The sequence below is a fragment of the Nannospalax galili genome, unplaced genomic scaffold, assembly GCF_000622305.1.
Source record: "Nannospalax galili isolate Female #2095 unplaced genomic scaffold, S.galili_v1.0 scaffold933, whole genome shotgun sequence".
Lineage (NCBI taxonomy): Eukaryota > Metazoa > Chordata > Mammalia > Rodentia > Spalacidae > Nannospalax > Nannospalax galili.
This window is the reverse complement of record NW_008333281.1, coordinates 1,752,233-1,773,640: the sequence shown is the minus strand read 5'-3', so window position 1 is coordinate 1,773,640 and position 21,408 is coordinate 1,752,233. Positions and strand designations below refer to the sequence as shown.

The 21,408-nt window shown below is 54.5% G+C and overlaps 1 protein-coding gene across 1 annotated transcript in view; it reads right to left on the bottom strand.

The window, feature by feature from the left end:
* Nucleotides 1–5,598: 5,598 nt before the first annotated feature.
* Slc38a8 (solute carrier family 38 member 8) overlaps nucleotides 5,599–21,408 on the bottom strand; it is a 23,266-nt gene continuing 7,456 nt past the window's right edge. The window contains exons 5-11 of the mRNA XM_008827923.2: nucleotides 18,382–18,483; nucleotides 15,603–15,660; nucleotides 11,021–11,135; nucleotides 9,797–9,944; nucleotides 9,137–9,345; nucleotides 7,473–7,524; nucleotides 5,599–5,692 (exon numbers count right to left, since the gene is read on the bottom strand). Of these exons, the coding sequence (XP_008826145.1) occupies nucleotides 5,599–5,692; nucleotides 7,473–7,524; nucleotides 9,137–9,345; nucleotides 9,797–9,944; nucleotides 11,021–11,135; nucleotides 15,603–15,660; nucleotides 18,382–18,483 (778 nt within the window). The remainder of the gene's footprint in view (nucleotides 5,693–7,472; nucleotides 7,525–9,136; nucleotides 9,346–9,796; nucleotides 9,945–11,020; nucleotides 11,136–15,602; nucleotides 15,661–18,381; nucleotides 18,484–21,408) is intronic.

Genomic DNA, 21,408 nt, shown 5'->3' with positions numbered 1-21,408 from the left:
TTGAAGCAGGGTCTCCCTGTAGCCCCAGCTGTCCTGGAACTCACTATGTAGACCAGGCTGGCCTTGAACTCACAGAGATCTGCCTGCCTCTGCCTCCCAAGTGCTGGGACTACAGCTGTGCGCCACCACGCCCGGCTCAAAATAATGTAATTTTTAAAAGTCACATTATCAGGAGGCTGCTGTTGCTGCTGAGGAGCCCTGCTTAGCAGAGCCCATGACGACACCTCCACTCACTGCAGCCTGCCTGAGTTCTCCCAAGATGCAGCATGGCTGAGTGTCAGGCTTCAAGAGCCTCATGGTTGAGAGGTGTGGGAACAGGCTCTGAAGGGGGGCGCTCCCCTAAAAGGCACCAAGCTCCCACTTCGTTTGCACTTTGTAGACAGGTGTAGAATCAAGTGCCTGCCTGGCACCATCACCCAGGATGTTCACCATACTATCCTGGTATGTCCAGGAAACAAAGTCACAGAGAGGGCAGTTCACTCAGCAGAGGTCACACAGCATGCAAGTTGCACAGGTAGATCCAAACACAGAGCCACCTCCCCCGGCCCATCTTGTGCCTGGTGCCACACCATACAGCACCAGCTCCTGGGGAGAACAGTTCCAGAGCTCCATCAGTACCAGTTTGAGCTTCCTCGGACAGTTCAAAACAGATGGAATGTGACCGGACAGTTGTACACCTATAGATATCCACAGAGTGAGATGGGCCGGGGAGAGGGCTCCATTGCTGAGAGCACCTGCTCTGCAAATGAAGACCCGAGTTCAAATCCCCAGCATCCACATCACAGCCAGGCATGGCCATGAATGAACCCCAGCCTAGGGGGCAAAGATTGATGGATCCTGGGAGTCTGCTGGCCAGACAGCCTGACTGAGACGGGGAGCTTCCTGTTCAGTGAGAGACCCTGCCTCATGAGAGATAGAGGAAGACACAGGAAGGCCTGCCCTGGCCTTGACTGATATATATACACAAGGGCATCTGTGAACTCACTTGCATGTTCCACAGACACCGGGGGGTGGGGGAGGCGGGGAAAGAGAGAGCGAGAGAGAGGAAGGGAAGGAGGGAGAGAGCAAGTGAGGTGGGGGCGGGGATGAATCAAGACAAATGCCCCACAGCATTCACAGGGGAAACCCAAGGGTCCTTCGGCACATGAGCAGATAAACAGCGGACCACCACAGCCTCCCTGGTCCCCCATCTGGGTACTGTCCTAGTTTCCTTTCTGTTCCTGTGGTAAACTACTCTCACCAAAAGCAGTCCCGGGAGGAAAGGGTTTATTTGGCTTCCACTTCAGGTCAGTCCATCACTGAGGTAAGTTAGAGGAACTCAAGGGAGGAACCTGGAGGCAGGAACCGTGCAGAAACTGCTGGCTTCCTTCCAGGCCAGGTGCAGCCAGCTTTCTTATACAGCCCAGGCCCACACACCTAGAGATGGCACTGCCCACCGTGGACTGGGCCCTCCTATTTCAGTATTCAGTACAATCCCCCACAGGCCAATCTAATCTAGAAAATTCCTCAATTGAGGTTCCTCCTTCCTAAGTAACTCTAGGCTGTTTCAAGTTGACAATAAAAACTAACCAGCACCCATGGTTCCATCACAGTCCTAATCCTTGTATCCACAGCTCCATCACAGCCAGCCCTGACCTCCCATATCCACACTTCCATCACAGCCAGCCCTGGTCCCCATATCCACACTTCCATCACAGCCAGCCCTGGTCTCCCATATCCACACTTCCATCCCAGCCAGCCCTGGTCCCCATATCCACACTTCCATCCCAGCCAGCCCTGGTCCCCATATCCACACTTCCATCACAGCCAGCCCTGGTCCCCATATCCACACTTCCATCACAGCCAGCCCTGGTCCCCATATCCACACTTCCATCCCAGCCAGCCCTGGTCCCCATATCCACACTTCCATCCCAGCCAGCCCTGGTCCCCATATCCACACTTCCATCCCAGCCAGCCCTGGTCCCCATATCCACACTTCCATCCCAGCCAGCCCTGGTCCCCATATCCACACTTCCATCCCAGCCAGCCCTGGTCCCCATATCCACACTTCCATCCCAGCCAGCCCTGGTCCCCATATCCACACTTCCATCCCAGCCAGCCCTGGTCCCCATATCCACACTTCCATCCCAGCCAGCCCTGGTCCCCATATCCACACTTCCATCCCAGCCAGCCCTGGTCCCCATATCCACACTTCCATCCCAGCCAGCCCTGGTCCCCATATCCACACTTCCATCCCAGCCAGCCCTGGTCCCCATATCCACACTTCCATCCCAGCCAGCCCTGGTCCCCATATCCACACTTCCATCCCAGCCAGCCCTGGTCCCCATATCCACACTTCCATCCCAGCCAGCCCTGGTCCCCATATCCACACTTCCATCCCAGCCAGCCCTGGTCCCCATATCCACACTTCCATCCCAGCCAGCCCTGGTCCCCATATCCACACTTCCATCCCAGCCAGCCCTGGTCCCCATATCCACACTTCCATCCCAGCCAGCCCTGGTCCCCATATCCACACTTCCATCCCAGCCAGCCCTGGTCCCCATATCCACACTTCCATCCCAGCCAGCCCTGGTCCCCATATCCACACTTCCATCCCAGCCAGCCCTGGTCCCCATATCCACACTTCCATCCCAGCCAGCCCTGGTCCCCATATCCACACTTCCATCCCAGCCAGCCCTGGTCCCCATATCCACACTTCCATCCCAGCCAGCCCTGGTCCCCATATCCACACTTCCATCCCAGCCAGCCCTGGTCCCCATATCCACACTTCCATCCCAGCCAGCCCTGGTCCCCATATCCACACTTCCATCCCAGCCAGCCCTGGTCCCCATATCCACACTTCCATCCCAGCCAGCCCTGGTCCCCATATCCACACTTCCATCCCAGCCAGCCCTGGTCCCCATATCCACACTTCCATCCCAGCCAGCCCTGGTCCCCATATCCACACTTCCATCCCAGCCAGCCCTGGTCCCCATATCCACACTTCCATCCCAGCCAGCCCTGGTCCCCATATCCACACTTCCATCCCAGCCAGCCCTGGTCCCCATATCCACACTTCCATCCCAGCCAGCCCTGGTCCCCATATCCACACTTCCATCCCAGCCAGCCCTGGTCCCCATATCCACACTTCCATCCCAGCCAGCCCTGGTCCCCATATCCACACTTCCATCCCAGCCAGCCCTGGTCCCCATATCCACACTTCCATCCCAGCCAGCCCTGGTCCCCATATCCACACTTCCATCCCAGCCAGCCCTGGTCCCCATATCCACACTTCCATCCCAGCCAGCCCTGGTCCCCATATCCACACTTCCATCCCAGCCAGCCCTGGTCCCCATATCCACACTTCCATCCCAGCCAGCCCTGGTCCCCATATCCACACTTCCATCCCAGCCAGCCCTGGTCCCCATATCCACACTTCCATCCCAGCCAGCCCTGGTCCCCATATCCACACTTCCATCCCAGCCAGCCCTGGTCCCCATATCCACACTTCCATCCCAGCCAGCCCTGGTCCCCATATCCACACTTCCATCCCAGCCAGCCCTGGTCCCCATATCCACACTTCCATCCCAGCCAGCCCTGGTCCCCATATCCACACTTCCATCCCAGCCAGCCCTGGTCCCCATATCCACACTTCCATCCCAGCCAGCCCTGGTCCCCATATCCACACTTCCATCCCAGCCAGCCCTGGTCCCCATATCCACACTTCCATCCCAGCCAGCCCTGGTCCCCATATCCACACTTCCATCCCAGCCAGCCCTGGTCCCCATATCCACACTTCCATCCCAGCCAGCCCTGGTCCCCATATCCACACTTCCATCCCAGCCAGCCCTGGTCCCCATATCCACACTTCCATCCCAGCCAGCCCTGGTCCCCATATCCACACTTCCATCCCAGCCAGCCCTGGTCCCCATATCCACACTTCCATCCCAGCCAGCCCTGGTCCCCATATCCACACTTCCATCACAGCCAGCCCTGGTCCCCATATCCACAGTTCCATCACAGCCAGCCCTGGTCCCCATATCCACAGTTCCATCACAGCCAGCCCTGGTCCCCATATTCACAGTTCCATCACAGCCAGCCCCGGTCCCCATATTCACAGTCCCATCACAGCCAGCCCTGGTCCCCATATTCACAGTCCAATCACAGCCAGCCCTGACCTCCCATATCCACAGTTCCATCACAGCCAGTCCTGGCCCTCTGTATACACAACTGTACCACAGCCAGCCCTGGTCCCCCGTATCCATGATTGCATCACAGCCCTGTTCCCTGTATCCATGGTTCCACATCCAGGATTCAGCCGATGTGGGTGAAAGAAAACCTCTGCTGCTGACGTTTTGTGCAGTCAGATCACATTTCTTACCACATACCTGACAACCAAATCCTTTCTGGGAGGCCCCTGGGCCCCTGGCCAGAGGGCATGGCAGGTCCAGTGGGACTCGTCTGAGTCTTCCTTGTGGCCAGGTTGGAGGTAGGCAGAGGGTCCACCCTGCACCCTGGACCAGGCAGGCCAGTGTAGACCCTTCTAGCTATGCCACAGTTTAAAACATCAGAGAGGAAGTGGAAAGGGAATCCAACCAGATCTGGTCCCATGCCGGATCTTGCAGGACAGGTGGCCTTGCCATCCCCAGCCTCAGAGGCCTCCCTTGTAAAACCAATGAGGACATTACTCGAGGGCAGCCACACACACAGGGCTGCAAAGTCTGTTCATGAGGGTACAAGCTGGCAAGCCACAGAGGCCAAGAGAGGTTTTGGGCTGCCTGGGGCCTGAGCACAGGCACAGGGTGGAGAAGCACTGACAGGCACACTAACGGACATGGAACCTTCTGGAGGTGATGGGAGTGCAGTGTCCCTGCTCTACTGAAGCAGACTGAGCAAACCTGTCCTGAGCAGAAGGCCCTGGGTGTCACCTGGCGAGGAAACCAGCTCAAGTCTATTGCAGCCCCAAGGGATACCCCGATCTCCTGGGCTCCCCCAGTGTCCTCATCTGATGCCTTTCGTTCCCAAAGTCTCAGCCCCGTCTCCCTATTCTGAATTGAGCTGTATCTACCCAGGAAGGACAGGCTGAAGTCCAAAGCCCCAGGGCCGCCTCTGCACTGCACCTGGAAGTGATTCTGCACATCTTCGGAAACTAAGAGACACAGGCTGGTGCAGTCGAGCGCACACTAACCGATGGGCCCAGCTGGGTCCTTGTTGGAAGAGGGAATTTGAACAGACACCCACAGGACAGGCATTGGCCATGCGGCCAGGAATGCAGAGTGATGTGACATCTCTATAAGCCAGGGGCACCACGGTCCACCTGCGGTCACCAGAGGAGAACAGCAAGAACATTCCAGAGCTCCCTGAGGGAGTGTGGGCCACCACACCTCTGGTTCAGACTTCCGGCTCCCAGAACAATGAGTTTCTGTTGTCCTGAGCCTCCAGCTGGTGGTAACTTGTCAGAGTCCTTCCTCACATGGTCCCAGAAGCTGTGGGGGGAGCAGAGCCCACCCGGGCAGCTGGCAGGCAGGATCGCCTGTTTCCCCACCCCCTTCACAATGAGAGGGACCTACATGGGTCCTCTGGCCAGATGCAGGAGTTGTGGGTCAGCCCAGAGGCCTCTCAGAGCAGCTCTACCACAGCCACTGACGTGCTCTGCCCAAAGATGAAGGTGCCAACCAGCACAGAGAGCACGCCCCAGGCCTCCAGGCAGCACCTGCAACACAACACGCTTGGTCACACACGGCTGGTGGCACTGCACACAGCCAGGCCCAGTCAGTGCTACTGAGCCACAAGTGTCAGTTACAGAAAACTCTCTTTTTTCCTTTACCTGCAGGGACCACAGGAAATACAGCCCCCGTGCTTGCTTTTAAATCCTGTTCACCTTATCTCTTACTGCAATAACTTACCCTTCTCCTCAATCTTATCAAATAAAAATAAGTGGGGAAAGGGAGGCACAACTTTAAGCCCTCTCTTTTCTGCCCCTGTCCCCATATCTGCTGGAACACTCTAGAAGTGAAGGAAGAGATCAAACGCCAACCACACACAGGATAGCAGTAAGCTGGGCAGGACAGGACAGAGGTGGCTGAGGCAGGGGCAGGCAGCACATGGCAAGGCCACCAGAGACATCACTGCCTGTTACTATAGGCTGGAGGGACCTGTCACCAAAAGGGCATCTCTGACTAAGCAGTGTCTGCATCTCCACAAACCCTTGGGACACAGCACCACTTGGAGCCATGCTAATGGAACAGGAAGGACCAAGAGTGGTTTCGGAAAGAAAACCATCTTATTTTGAAAGCCTATCAGTGAACCATGCTGGGCTTGGACAAACAGATTTCACAGAGCACTCCAGGGGATGAGCCCCTGGAGGTGGGGGGGGCAGGCAGATTAGAGATGTCCACAGGCCCAGCTGCTCCTCTGGAAAAACAGACCTGGGGTTGGAGGATGAGTACCAGGTACAGGCCTGGAGGGGGCACCTATATTCATGGTTGTATAACCCATGTGCATCTGAACTGGGCTGGGCAGTGCCCCACAGTGCACATCCTCCTGGGACTGTGGTCCTATCCCCAAACAGCTCTGTTAACGGGGCAGCAATATCTCTAGTGCCCCTGCCATTTGCTGGGAATCTCCATGGCTGCCTGTCCCTGCCCCAGCCACCTCTGTCCTGTGCCCCACATCATTAAGTGCAAGGTGCTAGGGCCCGAGTCCACAGGCAGGTGTCCTTCTAAGAGAAGAGTGGGGAGAGGCTTGAGGTCCAGGGCTGAGAAAGGCCATATAAAGATGAGGCGGAGGCTGAGAGCCTGGAGCACCTGGAAGCTAGCCGGGACGAAGATAGCCCAGCCCTGCCCACAGCCACTCTCAGGTCTGCCTCTGGAGTTGGCATCCTACCACTTTACACACAGTTAGGATGGCAGTAAGCTGGACTGTGGTCAATGGCTGCAGAAAGCTACTGCCCATCCCTGCAACCTGCCTCAGTGTGTCTCCACATCTGTGCGATGGTTATGGGGGGTAAACATGGGGGCTAAGGAGTCTGAGCTTGGACTGGCTCTGGCCTCATTGGCCTCCTGAGCCACTCCTTGTCTATAGGATGGAGACTCCCTGGAACCTGGGGAGAGGAACGAGAGAGAGCCTGGCATAGAGGACCCCCAAAGGACCTCCTACCATGATGACAGCATGTGGGCTGGGTCCTGCCACCTCCCAGGCCTCTGTGACTCAGGACCAGCCTGTGCCCTGCATCTGAGCCAAGTTTCAAGGGAACAGAGCAACAGGCCACTGATGGAAAGGCTCCCAAACCCCAGGAAGTTCCAGCCACAGCCCCTCAAAGGTGGACAATGATGGAGTATGGCAGGCAGGGGATCTCCATGTTCCTACCTCTCCATGGCCAAGGCCCTCCCACCACCTGCAGCTTCTCTTCTGCAGACTGAGGAGGGCACAGCATTCGAACTCCTGGCCCCTGGTCCCACCCCAGGTGCCACCCTCATCTTGGAGACACTCACTTGACTCTTGGTCCTATGGGCTCTGTGTTCATAGCACAGATGAGGCACAGACCTGCAAAGGAGACACAGGGTCACCCCAGCTCTCCCTCACAGAATCGGAGGTGCCAGGAGCCACAATGGGAGTCGTCGGTGTCCTACAGGCCTCAGAAGCATCCTTCTGGGAAAGGTGGTTCTGCTCAGTGGTTAGGAGCCAGCTTGGAGTTAGGGAGACCAGTGGGAGCCCCAACTCAGCACTCCCAAAGTGACTCGGCCAGACTCAGTCCAGGGAGTTGAGGAGGCAGGCACCATGCCACCCATCAACTCCACCCAGAACAATCTAGAACCAGAGTCAATGGTGGCACTATCTCCACTCTCCAGCCCTGGCATGGTACGTGTCCTATAGGGCTGCCAGTCCACTCACATTTCACATCAGGCTTATCAGCCAGCTTCCCGTCTGCCCTCACATCTGTTCATGAACCCAGGGCCCTCAGACCCATCTCATTTCCCCATTTAAGTTTGAGAAGTCCTTTAAAAGTTTCCCAGGGGCTGGGGAGATGGCTTAGTTGGTGGAGGGCTTTCTGCGCAAGCATGAAGCCCTGAGCTCAGATCCTCAGCACTCGTGTAAGAGCCAAGCATGGTGGCACATGTCTGCAGCCCTCATGAATGGGCACAGATAGTCACATCCTGGGAGCGCTCTGGCCGGCCCGCCTGACCTAACTGGAGAGTGAGAGACCCTGTCTCCAAAATAAAGTGAAGCGTGATGGAAGAAGATGCCTAGCATCAGTGCCCACATGCACATGCAGAGGAGGGCACACCTGTGCACACACGCATGTACATATGCATGTACACACGTGCACACACCACTTCCTTATTGGCTCTGCAACTTGCACCAACAGCTTGCTTCTCCACTATTTTGATAGAGGGGCTGGGTTGGGGCATCTGGCCATGGTCCCCTAAGTTCAACAGCTGCTTAATACAGTTTCCCCCACATCAGAATTGCAAGGTTCCTCCACGGTGCTAAGCACCTACTGTACACTTGGGATCACCCAGCTGAAGCCTGGAACTCCCTAGCCCTGAGGATGCAGGGCTTCCATTCTGGACCCCAGTGGGGGACCCCAGCACAGGCCCCCAGCACTCCTCGCTCTGAAGCAACCCTCCCACCTTGCCCTTGCTGGGTTTACCATCCAGGGAATGTACCTATTTCCTCTGGAACTTCTCACCACAGCCTGTGGACACTGGGAAAGTTCCATAAGAAACCATCCATCCAGAAGGTGGTGTCTGCCTCCTGGCTCTGGGACAGTGTCAGAGGGGGTGTGCTTGGCACACACACCCTTTTGCATCCTTATCTTTGTGAGTTTCACACACACTGTATTTAAAAACAATGAACCAGTCCTGCGGCGGGAACAGTGGCACCAGGAGGATTCCTTGCCCTGCCACAGGTCAGCTGTGTTCCGGGCCCTGGGCCCCTATCTTTCCATCTGTGGGATGGGATAACACAGTACATCCACCAAGGACTACTGGGCTGCTGAGCGAAGGAAGGTCTGGGAAGCCTGGCTCAGTAACCCAGGCCCTAGTCCAACCACATGGGAGTCCCATCTACAGATCCTTGGCCTTGACACAGGGAGTCCCTGCAAATGCAGCCTGCCTAAGGACGAGCCCTGGGCAGCTGGGAAGTGGCCACTCACCGGGGAAGATGAAGATGAAGAAAGAGCTGATGCCACCAATGATGCTAATGATCTCGCTGAGGTCGGGTAGGAACAGGGCCATGGCCAGCGTCACCGACACCCATAGGAGAGTCAGCGGCAGCCGAACCCACGGCCCTGAGGGGTCAGCCAGCACTGGGGGCCCCCGTGTGCCCCAGTAACTCCTCTTCCAGAAGTCCTGCATCACAGACCTGCAGAAACACAGACACCAGAGCTCAGGAGTGTCCATGGCTGCCAACCTCCTGGCCTCCACAGGTCCCCAACACTACAGAGTCCTGCTCCACACCCAGAGGTGTGCTCCCCAGGGCACCCCGCTCCACACCCAGATGTGTGCTCCCCAGGGCACCCCGCTCCACACCCAGAGGTGTGCTCCCCAGGGCACCCCGCTCCACACCCAGATGTGTGCTCCCCAGGGCACCCCCAGCCTCAGGGGTCTGCAGGGTGGGCGGTAGGGACGTCAAGGTTCCAGGCCGGCTTCTGATGCTTATTTGATAGGCAACTTGGAGCAAACCCCCTAAACTTCCTGTGCTCATGTTTCCCCCTCTGTCCATCAGAGGTGACCTCAGCCCCACAAGTACACACACATTCCCGCACATTGTAAAACACAACCTTAGATGCACCGAGTTGAACAATGTCCCTCACCTCCCCAGAAACAGCACAATGGGGTAGACGGTCACAATGGAGACAGTGAACAGAACGCGGGCCACAACAATGGCCAAGTCGTTGCCTGGGTAGGACATCAAGATGTCAGCAGAAACTTCCGTCCCAAAGGTTAGGAAGCCAAACACCCCTGCAGGTGGGAAGATGAAGGTGGGCAGATGCCATTAGAAAAATGTGCTCCCTTCCCCTACAGCACCCTAAGGGTTTCCTTCGTATAGTTGGAAGGTTCTGGAAGGGTTCTTTTTTCTGCATCCTAAATCTGCATATTGCTGCCCTCCCGGCCAGCCCTTCTGCAGACTAGCTGGTCACTCGGGGCTGGCACCAGGCTCACTAGGTGAGCATTGACTAGAAATACATCTCCCATGTCCCAGCTCAGGGGACAGCAAGGAGGCAGCCAAGGAAGCAGCTGGTAACACACCCATTTTTCAGATGGGGAAAACCAAGACCTGTCACCTGTGGCCTAGAGCTGTGGCCTTCTAGGTGTCTCTAAGGCCTTTCTAGAAGGTCCTGTGATCTGCTGACCCTGGTACCAGGGATATCTAGAGATGATAAATACCAGCCTGGGGGGTGGGCAGACTCACAGGATACCCCAGGCTGGTTCTTCCTTACAGGCTTCTTAGGGGACCCCAGGAGTCCAAGACTGCCCAGCAGATTCACTGCAGACCAATGCCTTCCAAATCAGAGACTCCAATAGATGGAGGAAGGAAAGGACCACTAGGCTAGACATGGCCACTAACAGTCAGCTCATACCGAGCCCTGGGTCTGTACCGCATGCCGGGATCTTGGACCAGTCACAGCCCCACTCTGAGCCCCACTTACCACCTCTGATGGCCTCTGCCTACCTCAGTCTATGAGCACTCAAAGCCATTATATCTACACAAGTGTTTCATAAACCACCACCCGACGTCACACTCCTAAGTCCCTTGCCTCAGAACAGTGACAGGCGCCATGTGCAAGGGCAGGGGCTGGGGACAGTCAGAGCGTGGGCTCAGCTTTGCACATGATTGTGATACCTTGGAAAAGCCACAGGAAGCCCCCGAGTCTCCATTTCCCCATCTGTGACCTTTTCCTAGGAGATGCTAAGGATTAAGTGAAGGTGTTCAGAGCCTGCAGCATAGTGCCCAGCACAGGGCAGGCTTGTGAGAGATGCTTGCTCCCCTTCCCACGGCCACCCCCACACCTCTGGGGCACCCCAGCAGGCCCTACCTGTCAGGGAGTAAACTAGGCAGCAGGCCAGCAAGGACAGCACAGAGACCAGGGTCCAGCGGGAGAGGGTCTGGTTCCACATGCTGCAGTAGATGGAGACGGCGGCCTCGTGACACTGGAAGGTGGAAGCCGAGGCTCAGCAAGACTCAGACCCGCCTGGGGTGACGGGTAAGTGTGAACAAGCAAATCACAGGGTGCTCATGGGCGGATTAGACAGCTCTCTAATGGACCAACCATGATTCCTAAGCTCAGCACAAAAGAATCTTATGAACACAGTGTAAGGTCAAATTAGAACCAATCAGGGGAGAAGGTCTGAAGTTCACGGTACAAGGCAAACACATTTTGAGCAGGGCCTTTGACACGGGTGTTGTGAGCACTTGGGGAGGGGATGGTTCCTGTCATGATGGCTGCCCTGTGCATTGGAGGGTGTTGAGCAGCATCCCTGGCCTGGACCGCTAGATGCCTACATAGGTAATAACCCAAAACATCTCCAGATGCCATCAGATGCCCTGGGGTACCCCTACATCTGTGGTTATTGAGGGCAGGGGTGGTTCAGGTAGGATGGGGTTCTGATGAAGAAAGTGATGAGGCCCCACTGGGAGCTGGTGAGGGTGTGTGAGGTCATGTGGGACTATCCAAACTTGTGGTTAATTTGAGCAATTTAAAGGTAATATGTTCAGGTACTGTGAGGTGGCTCAGAGAGTAAGGGGACTTGTACTCCTCCCCCCTGCCCACCACCATGGTCACTCACTGGACTTGAGCCACCCACTTCCCTCTGGGCAGACTCAGGGTCTTCCTTCTGGCTGGCATCTCTCCTAGAACTCCAGCCCACCCCTGTCCCAAGCAGAGCACTTTCCTCTTAGGAAAGTGGGGCATAGCCTGTGCCCCCACTGTGAGCAACTCTGACCCTGATGGTTTAGCCTCTGTCAACTATGTGGTCACCACCCCCAGCCAGCCATGCTGGGGTAACCCATAAACGTCCCTTGACTCCACTGGTGGTCAAAGGCCGCTGGCCACCAGCCCTAACCCTCTCTCTGCTCATGCTCGAATCTGTCTTGGGCTGAGATTGAGGGCACAGTGCTCCCTGGAGCACTAGAGTGTGTACAGATGGAACAGCATGTGGGCCTCACCCTTCCTGACCCAGCCTGGGGTAAGCACAGATTTACCAACCCTCACCCATGAGCCTGGGACAGCAATGTGCCCTCGCTGTCTGCCCTGGGCTTCTCTGACTGACAGGAGCTCCTGGCTGGTGGTAAGCTCAGCCAGGCAGTGGAGACGGCAGGATGCTGGACAAATCCTCCCTGCTGTGGGTAATGGCACTACTGTGTAGCCTGTCCTGAATGTGTGTCAGGATGGCCCAGAGGACCTACAGTAGCACTCATAGCAGAGACCTACTTAACATTTCCTGTCTCGCTTCAGTGGCTCCTGAAGAGACATCAGCATCCTGGCCTGTCACAGGAGCTGCTTTTAGGGGACCGCAGACAGTGCCCCATGGTGGGGATCTGGGAACCTCAGCTCTGTGGGCAGAAATGCAACCAGGCCCAATATGAGGCGAAGGTGCTTAGGGGTGCTGGGCCTACCCAAGAGCTCGCCTTTCCTATGCTCCCATTCAGACAGCTTCTGGGGGTATCCGGTGAAGCTCTTCAGTGAAGGGCAGTGTAGGGAGGAGACACATTAGCCAAGGGAGACAGGCCTCAGATCCACAGCTGAAGGAATGTTGGCCAGTCACATGGCCACACAGCGCAGGGCTCCATGTGTAGGGAAAACACGAAGCAGGGAGGTCCACAGAGACAGGGCAGAGCCATGCTCATCAGAGGCTAGGGGAGGAGGAGGCAGTGACCGTGCAAGCTGAGGTGGCTGTACCGCCCAGCTGACTACAGTCAGTCACTTTAGAATCCCTGCACTTGGGAGGCAGAAGCAAGTCAATCTCTGTGAGATTAAGTTCCAGACCAGCTGGGGCTACAGAGACGCTGTCTCATTAAAGGGGGCGGGGGCAGTTGGATGCTAAGGTGACTTGAACCTCAATACCATTGTATAAAAACAAAACCTAGAAGTGTCCGTGTGGCCAGGGTGGCTGGGGACAGAGACTGCAGCCCTCTGCTCCCCCAGAACCCTGGCTGCCCCCGTCCTGGCTGTGCTGTGGGTTACTGTATTGCTAAATGTGTTTAGGGGAGGGGTGGTGTGTTTGATTCCTGTCAGAGCTGTGCTGACCATAAATCCAGCTGCTTACCCTTCCTCACAGCCCACCAAGCTCCCATCTCCATCTTCGCTTATCCCCTCGGACCCCTGACTCTCCACACCAGACCCCACACCACCTTTGGCCTGAGCCCCACCCTCACACTCGGATCCCGTAGGTCCTCGGCCCCGCATCACAGCAGTCTTGGAAACCCTGGAAACCTGCCTGGTTGCTAGAAGCAAGGAGGGAGCTGAGGTCAAGGTGAGGCCAGCAAGCACTTGGAAGGGGCCGGCACAGGCTGCCTTCCTCTCCACACTGACTACCAGACACCAGCTGAAAGCAAAATCAGCCCACCCAGCCTTCAAACATCAGCTGTGAGAAGCCCCATGAACTCACAGAGCCCCCAAAGTGACACGGAGTCAGTTATCAGTATGAAAAATGGGAGTTTCAGGGTTTAGTCAAAAACAGTTCTGAAGGCTGGAGAGCGGCTCAGTGAAGAGCACTGACTGCTCTTACAGAGAACCTGGGTTCGAGTCCCAGCTCCCACATGGCGACTGTCAACCATCAGTAACTCCAGTTCCAGGGGCTCCGACGTCCTCTTCCGAGGGCATTGCAAGACACGGGTACACTCACATACATGCAGGAGATGCACTCATACACATAAAATAAGAATAGGAAAATATTTTAAAATATATATATATTAAAAAAAAAAAACAGTTCTGAGGACTGGCGAGATGCTCAGCAGTTAAGAGCACTGACTGCTCTTGCAAAGGACCTGGGTTTGGTTTCCAGCACTGGCTAATAATCATCTGTAACTCCAGTTCTGGGGAATCCAACACTCTTTTGGCCTCCATGAGCATGACATGAGTACACTTACATACATGCACAGGATGCACTTACATACATGCACTCATACACATAAAAAAATTTTTTTTTCTTTTTTGAGACAGGGTCTCCCTCCAGTCCCAGCTGACCTGGAACTCACTACATAGACCAGGTTGGCCTTGAACTCACAGAGATCCCCCTGCCTCTACCTCCCAAGTTCTGGGATTAAAGGCATGTGCCACCACACCCAGCCTATAAAAAAATATTTTTAAAAACACTTTTGAAGGCCCCAGAGATGACTCTGGGGTTAAGAGCACTGGCTGCTCTTGCAGAAGATGGGGTTTGATCCCCAGTACCCACTTGGCAGCTCACAACCATTTGTAACTCCAGTTCCAGGAGATCCAGAGCCCTCTTCTGGCCTCTAGGAGCATTGTACACACACGGTGCCCTTACAAATATGCAAGCAAAAGTTTCATACACATTGAATAAAAATTCATTACTTAAAAAAAAAGTTCTGAGGTGCTGGAGAGATGGCTCAGTGGTTAAGAGCACTGACTGCTCTTGCGGAGGACCCAGGTTCGATTCCCAGCACCCACATGGTGGCTAACAACCATCTGTAACTCCAGTTCCTGGGGAATCTGACGCCTTCTGACCTCCAAGGGCACTGCACGACATGGGTGCACTTGCACACATGCAGACAATACACTCACACACATTAAAAAAAAATCAATTCTGAAAGAAGGTGCTGAAGAACGGGGTGGAGGGTGCGGGAAGGAGGCACACAGGCTGAGGTGCCATTGCAACTCTAGGGTGAGTTCATGGTGGGTTGTCTTTAAGACATCGAGACAAATCTTCCCTAAAGTGAACTATGGAAGGCCCTGAGAGCACCAGCTGGTACAGTAGAGAATCCGATCCAGCCCCTCAGAGATGAGCAAGGATTAGGCCCTCTGCTCCCCCAGCGGGTTCTGTTTCCCCTGAGCCCTCTAAGGATTTCCAGGGCTTTCTCACCTTTTATGCTGTGGTCTCTATCTGGAAGGTGTCTCCTTCACCTGGCCACCCCCAATCTGGTCCCTCCACATTCCTTTCCAAGCTGACACTTGCAGGGATCATCCCTGACTCCCCTCTGCTGGGATTCTACACAGAATAGTGACTTCACTCCAGTGACACTGTATCGTGATTCTGCCTGTCTGGTCCCCTGTCTCTGCCCGTCAGCTTCCTGTTCTCCCTTCCCTCTAGGTGACAAGCCTTTCAGTATGAAGTTTGCTCTTCTCCAAGGACCAAGACAGAAGCCACCTGGTCTGCTGGCATTTGTGCTGGGGTCTAAGTCCCCAGGCACAGTGGCAGTTCTGTGAACATTCTGCAGGGAGAGACATGCCCAGGTCCCCTCTGACTAGACCCACCAACACATGCTGCCCATGCTGTCATTGAGCCCAAGTTCATTGACAGCCCAGATGTCACACTTGTACAGTCTCTGGAAGATGGCCCCAGGCCAGAATTAGATCCTCCAGCTTCACCCCAGCAGGGAAGCTGTGCTCTCCTGAGGGAGCCGGAGACTCTGAAAATGGCACATTCTAAACATACCTGGAAGCCGAAGCAGATAGTAGGGAAGACACTGAACACTGAGGTCCAGGAGGCAGGGCTGCGAACAGACGGGAGCAGGCATGCATTAAGGAAAAGTCCAACTCACAACAGCCTTCAGCTGGAGAGTGAAGTGTGACTGCAAGATGTGTTTTGAATGGCTGAGTCTGAGCAGGCTCTGGGCTGGAAAGGAAGCTCATTAAATGCTACATTTTCTAAATACATCTCTGTTGACATTTGATGACATGACACTCCGTGTGGGTGGGATTTGGTTGAGACAAAAGCAAGACAAAGCCCCCACCATCACAACACAGACCTCCCCTCCCAAGGTTCAGGCACGCATCATCCAACATATCCCCCCAAATGTAAGGATGGCATGCCCTGTGTCCAAGCCACCTCGGGACAGTTGTGCATAGACAAGACCTTCAGGTCAACCCCCTACTCTCTATCTCTCTCCCCTCCCTCCCTCCCTCCCTCTCTCTCCTGCCTGGTGGCCCATTTGCTTTGATAAGCAGCTCTCTATGCCAACAGGCACCTACGGGTACACACAGCAAAGAGGACCACGAATCTAGTATAGAGAAACAGCCCCAAAACATTCCAGTCCTGATAATACCCAGGAATGTATAAACACTTTCCCTCGGGGGCAAAGGGACTGTGCAGATGGGGCTGTGGACAAGGAGAATGTCTGTCCTGGGTCATCGAGGTGAGCCCACTGCGTCACAGGGGCCTTGTAACCAGTCTCACACTGCATGGCAAAGGCGCTGTGATCATGTGCACAAGTTGGGGCTACCACATGGCTGGCTTGGGAGGAGGAAGGGTCACAAGCCAAGCACTGTGGGAAGTGGCTAGAGTAGGGAAAAGCAAGAGACAGGCTCTGCCGGACTCCAAAGCAGCAGGCCCACCATGCCATAGTTTGACCAGCAAGCATGCTGGACCTCCGACCCCTGCAGTTTGAGAGAAGACACATGCACTGTGCTGTGCTCAGCCTGTGGTGTGTGTTGCTGTGGAAGAGGCCACAAGGACACTAGGACATAGCTGTTCCATTCTGTGTCACTCTAGCTGACACCACCATCAGAGCCAGCCCTGGCACTCTGGCCACCCTCGCTGATGTACTGGGGTGGGCAGGCTTTCCTAGTCAGAAAAAAGCATCTGTCCCTATGGCATCTGTCAGATGCTCACCCCCTCCTGCCTGTGGGTTAGCCAAGGGGAGCCTTAGATGGCATTTCTGTTCTGGGCAGGCCTGTCCCCTCAGTGACCCCAAGAACAGGGATCAGCAGACGGTCTGGTTCCCCTCACTCCTTCCCTCTCTTCAAGACCATCCTCAATAACCCAAATGTGCTGGGACCTCTAACCCAGACACACCCTGCAGAATGGTGGACCAGTGGGGTGGGCTGGTCATTCAACTATCTGGAAGTTTCACCTGCTGACCTCTGGACACACCCCATCATTTCCTATGCTGCATGGGATAGTAGCCCCCAAATTTGTGCCCCTTGAAGCTCAGAACAGGGTCTCTGTAGATATCTGAATTAAATTAAGAAGAAGACATACTGGCTTGGGCCAGATCTGTGGCTGGTCCCTTTTAGAAGAGGATTCAGACTGTCTGAGAAAAAAATGAAGATGGACACACAAACTGAGAGGCCCAGAGCCCCAGGGGGCTGAGGTCACTGGCAGCCAGAGGCTGGAGGAAGCTAGGAAGTTTCCTAGAGCTTTAGTGCAGCCCTAGGCATCTTGGCTTGGGACTTCAGCCGAGGGAGACGGTCCTGACTGTTTAAGCCCCTCTGTTTGTAGGAACATGTCACAGCAGCCCCAGGAACCCCACCTGTCTTCCAAACTCCCATCCCAGTCAGGTTCCACCCGCTGTTCCACTCATCAGCCTCCCACTACCACAGCACTGTGGACTGGTAGTGTAGCCATCAGCACTGGTGGTCTCTTCCTCAGGCCAGTGTCACCACACTGCTCCCTCTAGCCTCACGCAACCCTGACCTGCAGGCACGCATAGCTGACCAGCTACTTCTAGCTCAACCTCTACCAAGCCCTGCCCCGGGTTTCAAAAATCTGGGACACACATGACCTCCTTGACCCTCCACCTGCAGTCCATGACCTGTGGGCCCTGATACAGGGTGGACATGCTGGTTCAAACCCCGAACAATTTTCAGAGTGATGTCTGCACAGACCACGCCCGTGAACCGGCACTATCCCCAGCAAGCTGACCTCTACGTGCTGAGTGTCCAACCACAGAAGCTCCCCCACCCTGGCCTGTCATCAGATCTGGCTGAGGTCTCCCGTCTGGTTCCATTTCTGTCCTGATTCCCACAGAGCACCTGCCAACCCTTTTCTGGAGAAAGCCACCTCACATCTCCCGTGCTTGAGTGTCCCCAGCTCACCCTCAAAATGACAGTCCTCATAGCACATACCTGCACATACCCCAGCACACTTTCAGTGCTAGCCTGGGCTGTTCCGGCCACTCAGCCTCCCCAGTGCTCTGTCTGGGCACCCGGCCTCTGCTTCCACATGGAGGGAAGGCAGGTCTACCTTGGCCGAGGAGCCCGGGCTGGTGTGGCCTTCATGGCCTTGGTGTGCCTGGCCTGTCCCTGAATGTTCCTGGCAAGGGCTATGTCTTTTCTGAAGGAGTAACAAAGTCTTCTCTTGACTTTATTACACATCGGAGGTCTGAGGGGCCTCATGGGAAGGAGCCATGGCTCTGCAGCAAGCCCCAAGGGTTCCCCTTCCAAAAATCCCATTTCCACCCAGGAAGCAGAAAAATCTATTTCCGCAGACTCACCTCAGCAAAGGCTGGGGCTGGTGCACAAGGCCCCAAGGCCAGAGGTAGTACTGCACGGTGATGACCAGAGCCAGATAGCAAGCGGCCAGGGTACCTAGGACACTGATACACAGACAGGACACCATCAGAGACACACACAGCTGACGCCCAGATGGGCATCCCAGCTCTTCCCTGCCCAGTAGTGTAAGGCCATAAAAGCTTCCCCTGAACCTCTGTCCCTTCTCCAAACAGGGTGGTGGCTGGGCAGGTCCAGAGTTTGGACGTGTGGGTTCCAGATGGCCCAGCATCCTTGGGGATAGCAACTGTGACATTTTACCTCTCGCCAGTGAGCACCAGTCAGCTGCTGGGGGGCACCCACGTCAGGACAGCCTCAGGCTTTGTCACACAGGAGAAAAGGAGCCTGGCTTATCCCGAGGGCCATAAGAGCCCTCTGGGCTGCAGGTACAGAGGGGCTCAGCTTTGAGTCCTTGCAGAATGTCTGTCGGCAGGCCTTGGCTTTTCAACAATATTACAGAAAGCTTCAAGGCCAAAATGAATTTAAAAGTGTGCCCATCTGACTCTGTACCCTGTGTGGCTGTGTGTACGTGGAAAGCCTGCCATAGTTAAATTACAAGATGTACTGTCACAGTGGAATTTTATTCAGCTGTAAAGAAAAATGAAATTTAGAAATTTTTTGCAGGAAAGTGGATGGAACTGGAAAATCTTACACTGAGTGGAATAACTCGGGCTCCAAACGACACATAACCACATGTCCTTTCTCATACGTGGATCCTAGCTTTACATTTTAAGATTTGAGTGTTTAACCTGGAGTGCATGCAAAGAAAGGCCAGGGAGCCAGGAAGGGTCAGTGAGAGGGGAGGGGGTAGTACAGCAGGTGTGATGTTAGAGTTGAGGGGCGGAATCCTGGAGGTTAGATGGTTAAGCAGGGATGAGGGAAAGGAAAGGGTGGGGGTTAGCCAACCAAAACACAAGATGCATGAAAAATCCTTATGGAAACCCACAACTTTGTAAGCTAATTTAAAACTTCCTTTTTTTTCGATTTATTTATTTTATACGTATGAGTATATTGCCTGCATGTATGTAGGTGCACCTGTGTCACACAATGCCCACAGAGGTTAGAAGAGAGTGTCAGATTCCCCTGGAACTGGAGTTACAGACAGTTGTTAGCTGCCATGTGGGTGCTGGGAACTGAACCCAGGTCCTCTGCAAGAGCAGCCAGTGCTCTGAACCACTGAGCATCTCTCTAGACCCCATTTTTGTTTTGAGACAGGGTCTCACTATGTAGCCCTGGCTGGCCTGGAACTTCCTATGTAGACCAAGCTGGCCTTGATCTCACAGAGAGCTGTCTGCCTCTGCCTCCAGAGTACTTGGACTAAAGGTGTGTGCCACCACGCCCAGCTAAAACCACAATTAAATAAAACAACAACAAAACGAGTTTAAACAGATGCAGCCTGTGTGGATGGACAGTGCTGTTCCCAGGAGACATATAAGGTTTATTAAGTGACAATCTCAGTGCCAGGCATGGGATCTGCCCCCATGAGTTCTTGGTCAGTTCCAGTAGATGACCTCATGCCCATGGGGTGCGTGGTCAGCACTGGTTGGACTCAGTGGGTTAAAGAAGAAAATAGAGGACATGTTACAGGGAAGGAAAGGGAAGGGGGTGTGGAGAGGACCCCCCACATACAAACAAGCAAGCTATCACCAGTGCTCTTGGGTGCCCACTGGAACTAGATAGTGAGACTATTCTGAGGATATCACACTTTGGTTGCAGGATATAGATCAATCTGGAGCTGACTGAGAAACATCCTCCCTGCTGACCGGCTTTCAAAGTGCTAGAAGGTGCTGTGCAGGTCACTGGGGGAGAAAAGACACCAGTGGTCTTACCCAGCTCCGGACTGTACATGCTACAGTACCAACCTGCCAAGCAAGATGTGCCCAGGGCTACAGTGGCCTGACCATTCAAGTAACCAACCGCTTTCTGGTTGGATTTGAGGCCTGCTCTGCAGGAGAGAGTGCATGTCTGATACTGTGAACTGGTCAAAAGCCCAAGGCTCAGGAGATCTTGGGCCCTAGAGTGGGAATCTACCTCTGTTGTTTTGGTACATGGTCATGTCAAACTGACTTCTAATATCTACATTTACACTCATACATTAAGTGAGACTCTTGACCTTGGAGAAGCTTCTTTTGCAGTCCATTCAGAGCCATAACTGGTCAAAGTACTAAGAACAAGTGACTATTGAGTACCCAGCCCTAAATGAGACTGTAACAACCCTCTCCCTACAGGACTCAGAGAATACTGTATACAAAGGGGGTGGAAAGAATGTAAGGGTGGGAGGGTGTGGAGGAGCACTGTGTCCTCTGGACATGCCCTGGGCATCGCACTCCCCTCACAGCAGCCGTAGTGGCCTGCACAGGACCTGCAGGAAATCAAGCCAGTCAGCATGCCGGGCTCCCGAGGCCCCACCCCTAGGGAGGAGCTACAGGCAGCTGTTGGCTGCTGGGGAAGGGAGAATTCATTTTCTTTGGGGGTGTGGCCCATGGTAGGTTATCTGTACTCCAGAGGATGGCCTCCCACCCATGATAGCTCAGCAGTTATGAATGCTGGTTGTTCTTGCAGAAGACCTGGGTTCGAATCCCAGCACCCACACGGCAGCTAACAGCTGTCCATAACTCCAGTTCCAGGGGATCCGACAGTCTCTTCTGTCCTCCACGGGCATTGCACGACATGGGTGCACTTACCTACATGTAGGCAATACATACATACACATAAAAAAATTTTAAATTAAAAAAAATATACATTTAGAAAAAGTAGAAAAGAGGATGTGAAGGTGAGGGGACGTGTTGGAGGGGTGGAGGGAAGGGAGAATTGGCTGTGGGGTGTAAGATGTCTTGCATCCCATGTAAGATGCAAGATGTCTTGTATACGTACAGAAAACTGTCAAAGAATAAATTAAAAATTATGTTTTTTAAAAACAATTTATTGCCAGGCGTGGTGGCGCACGCCTTTAATCCCAGCACTCAGGAGGC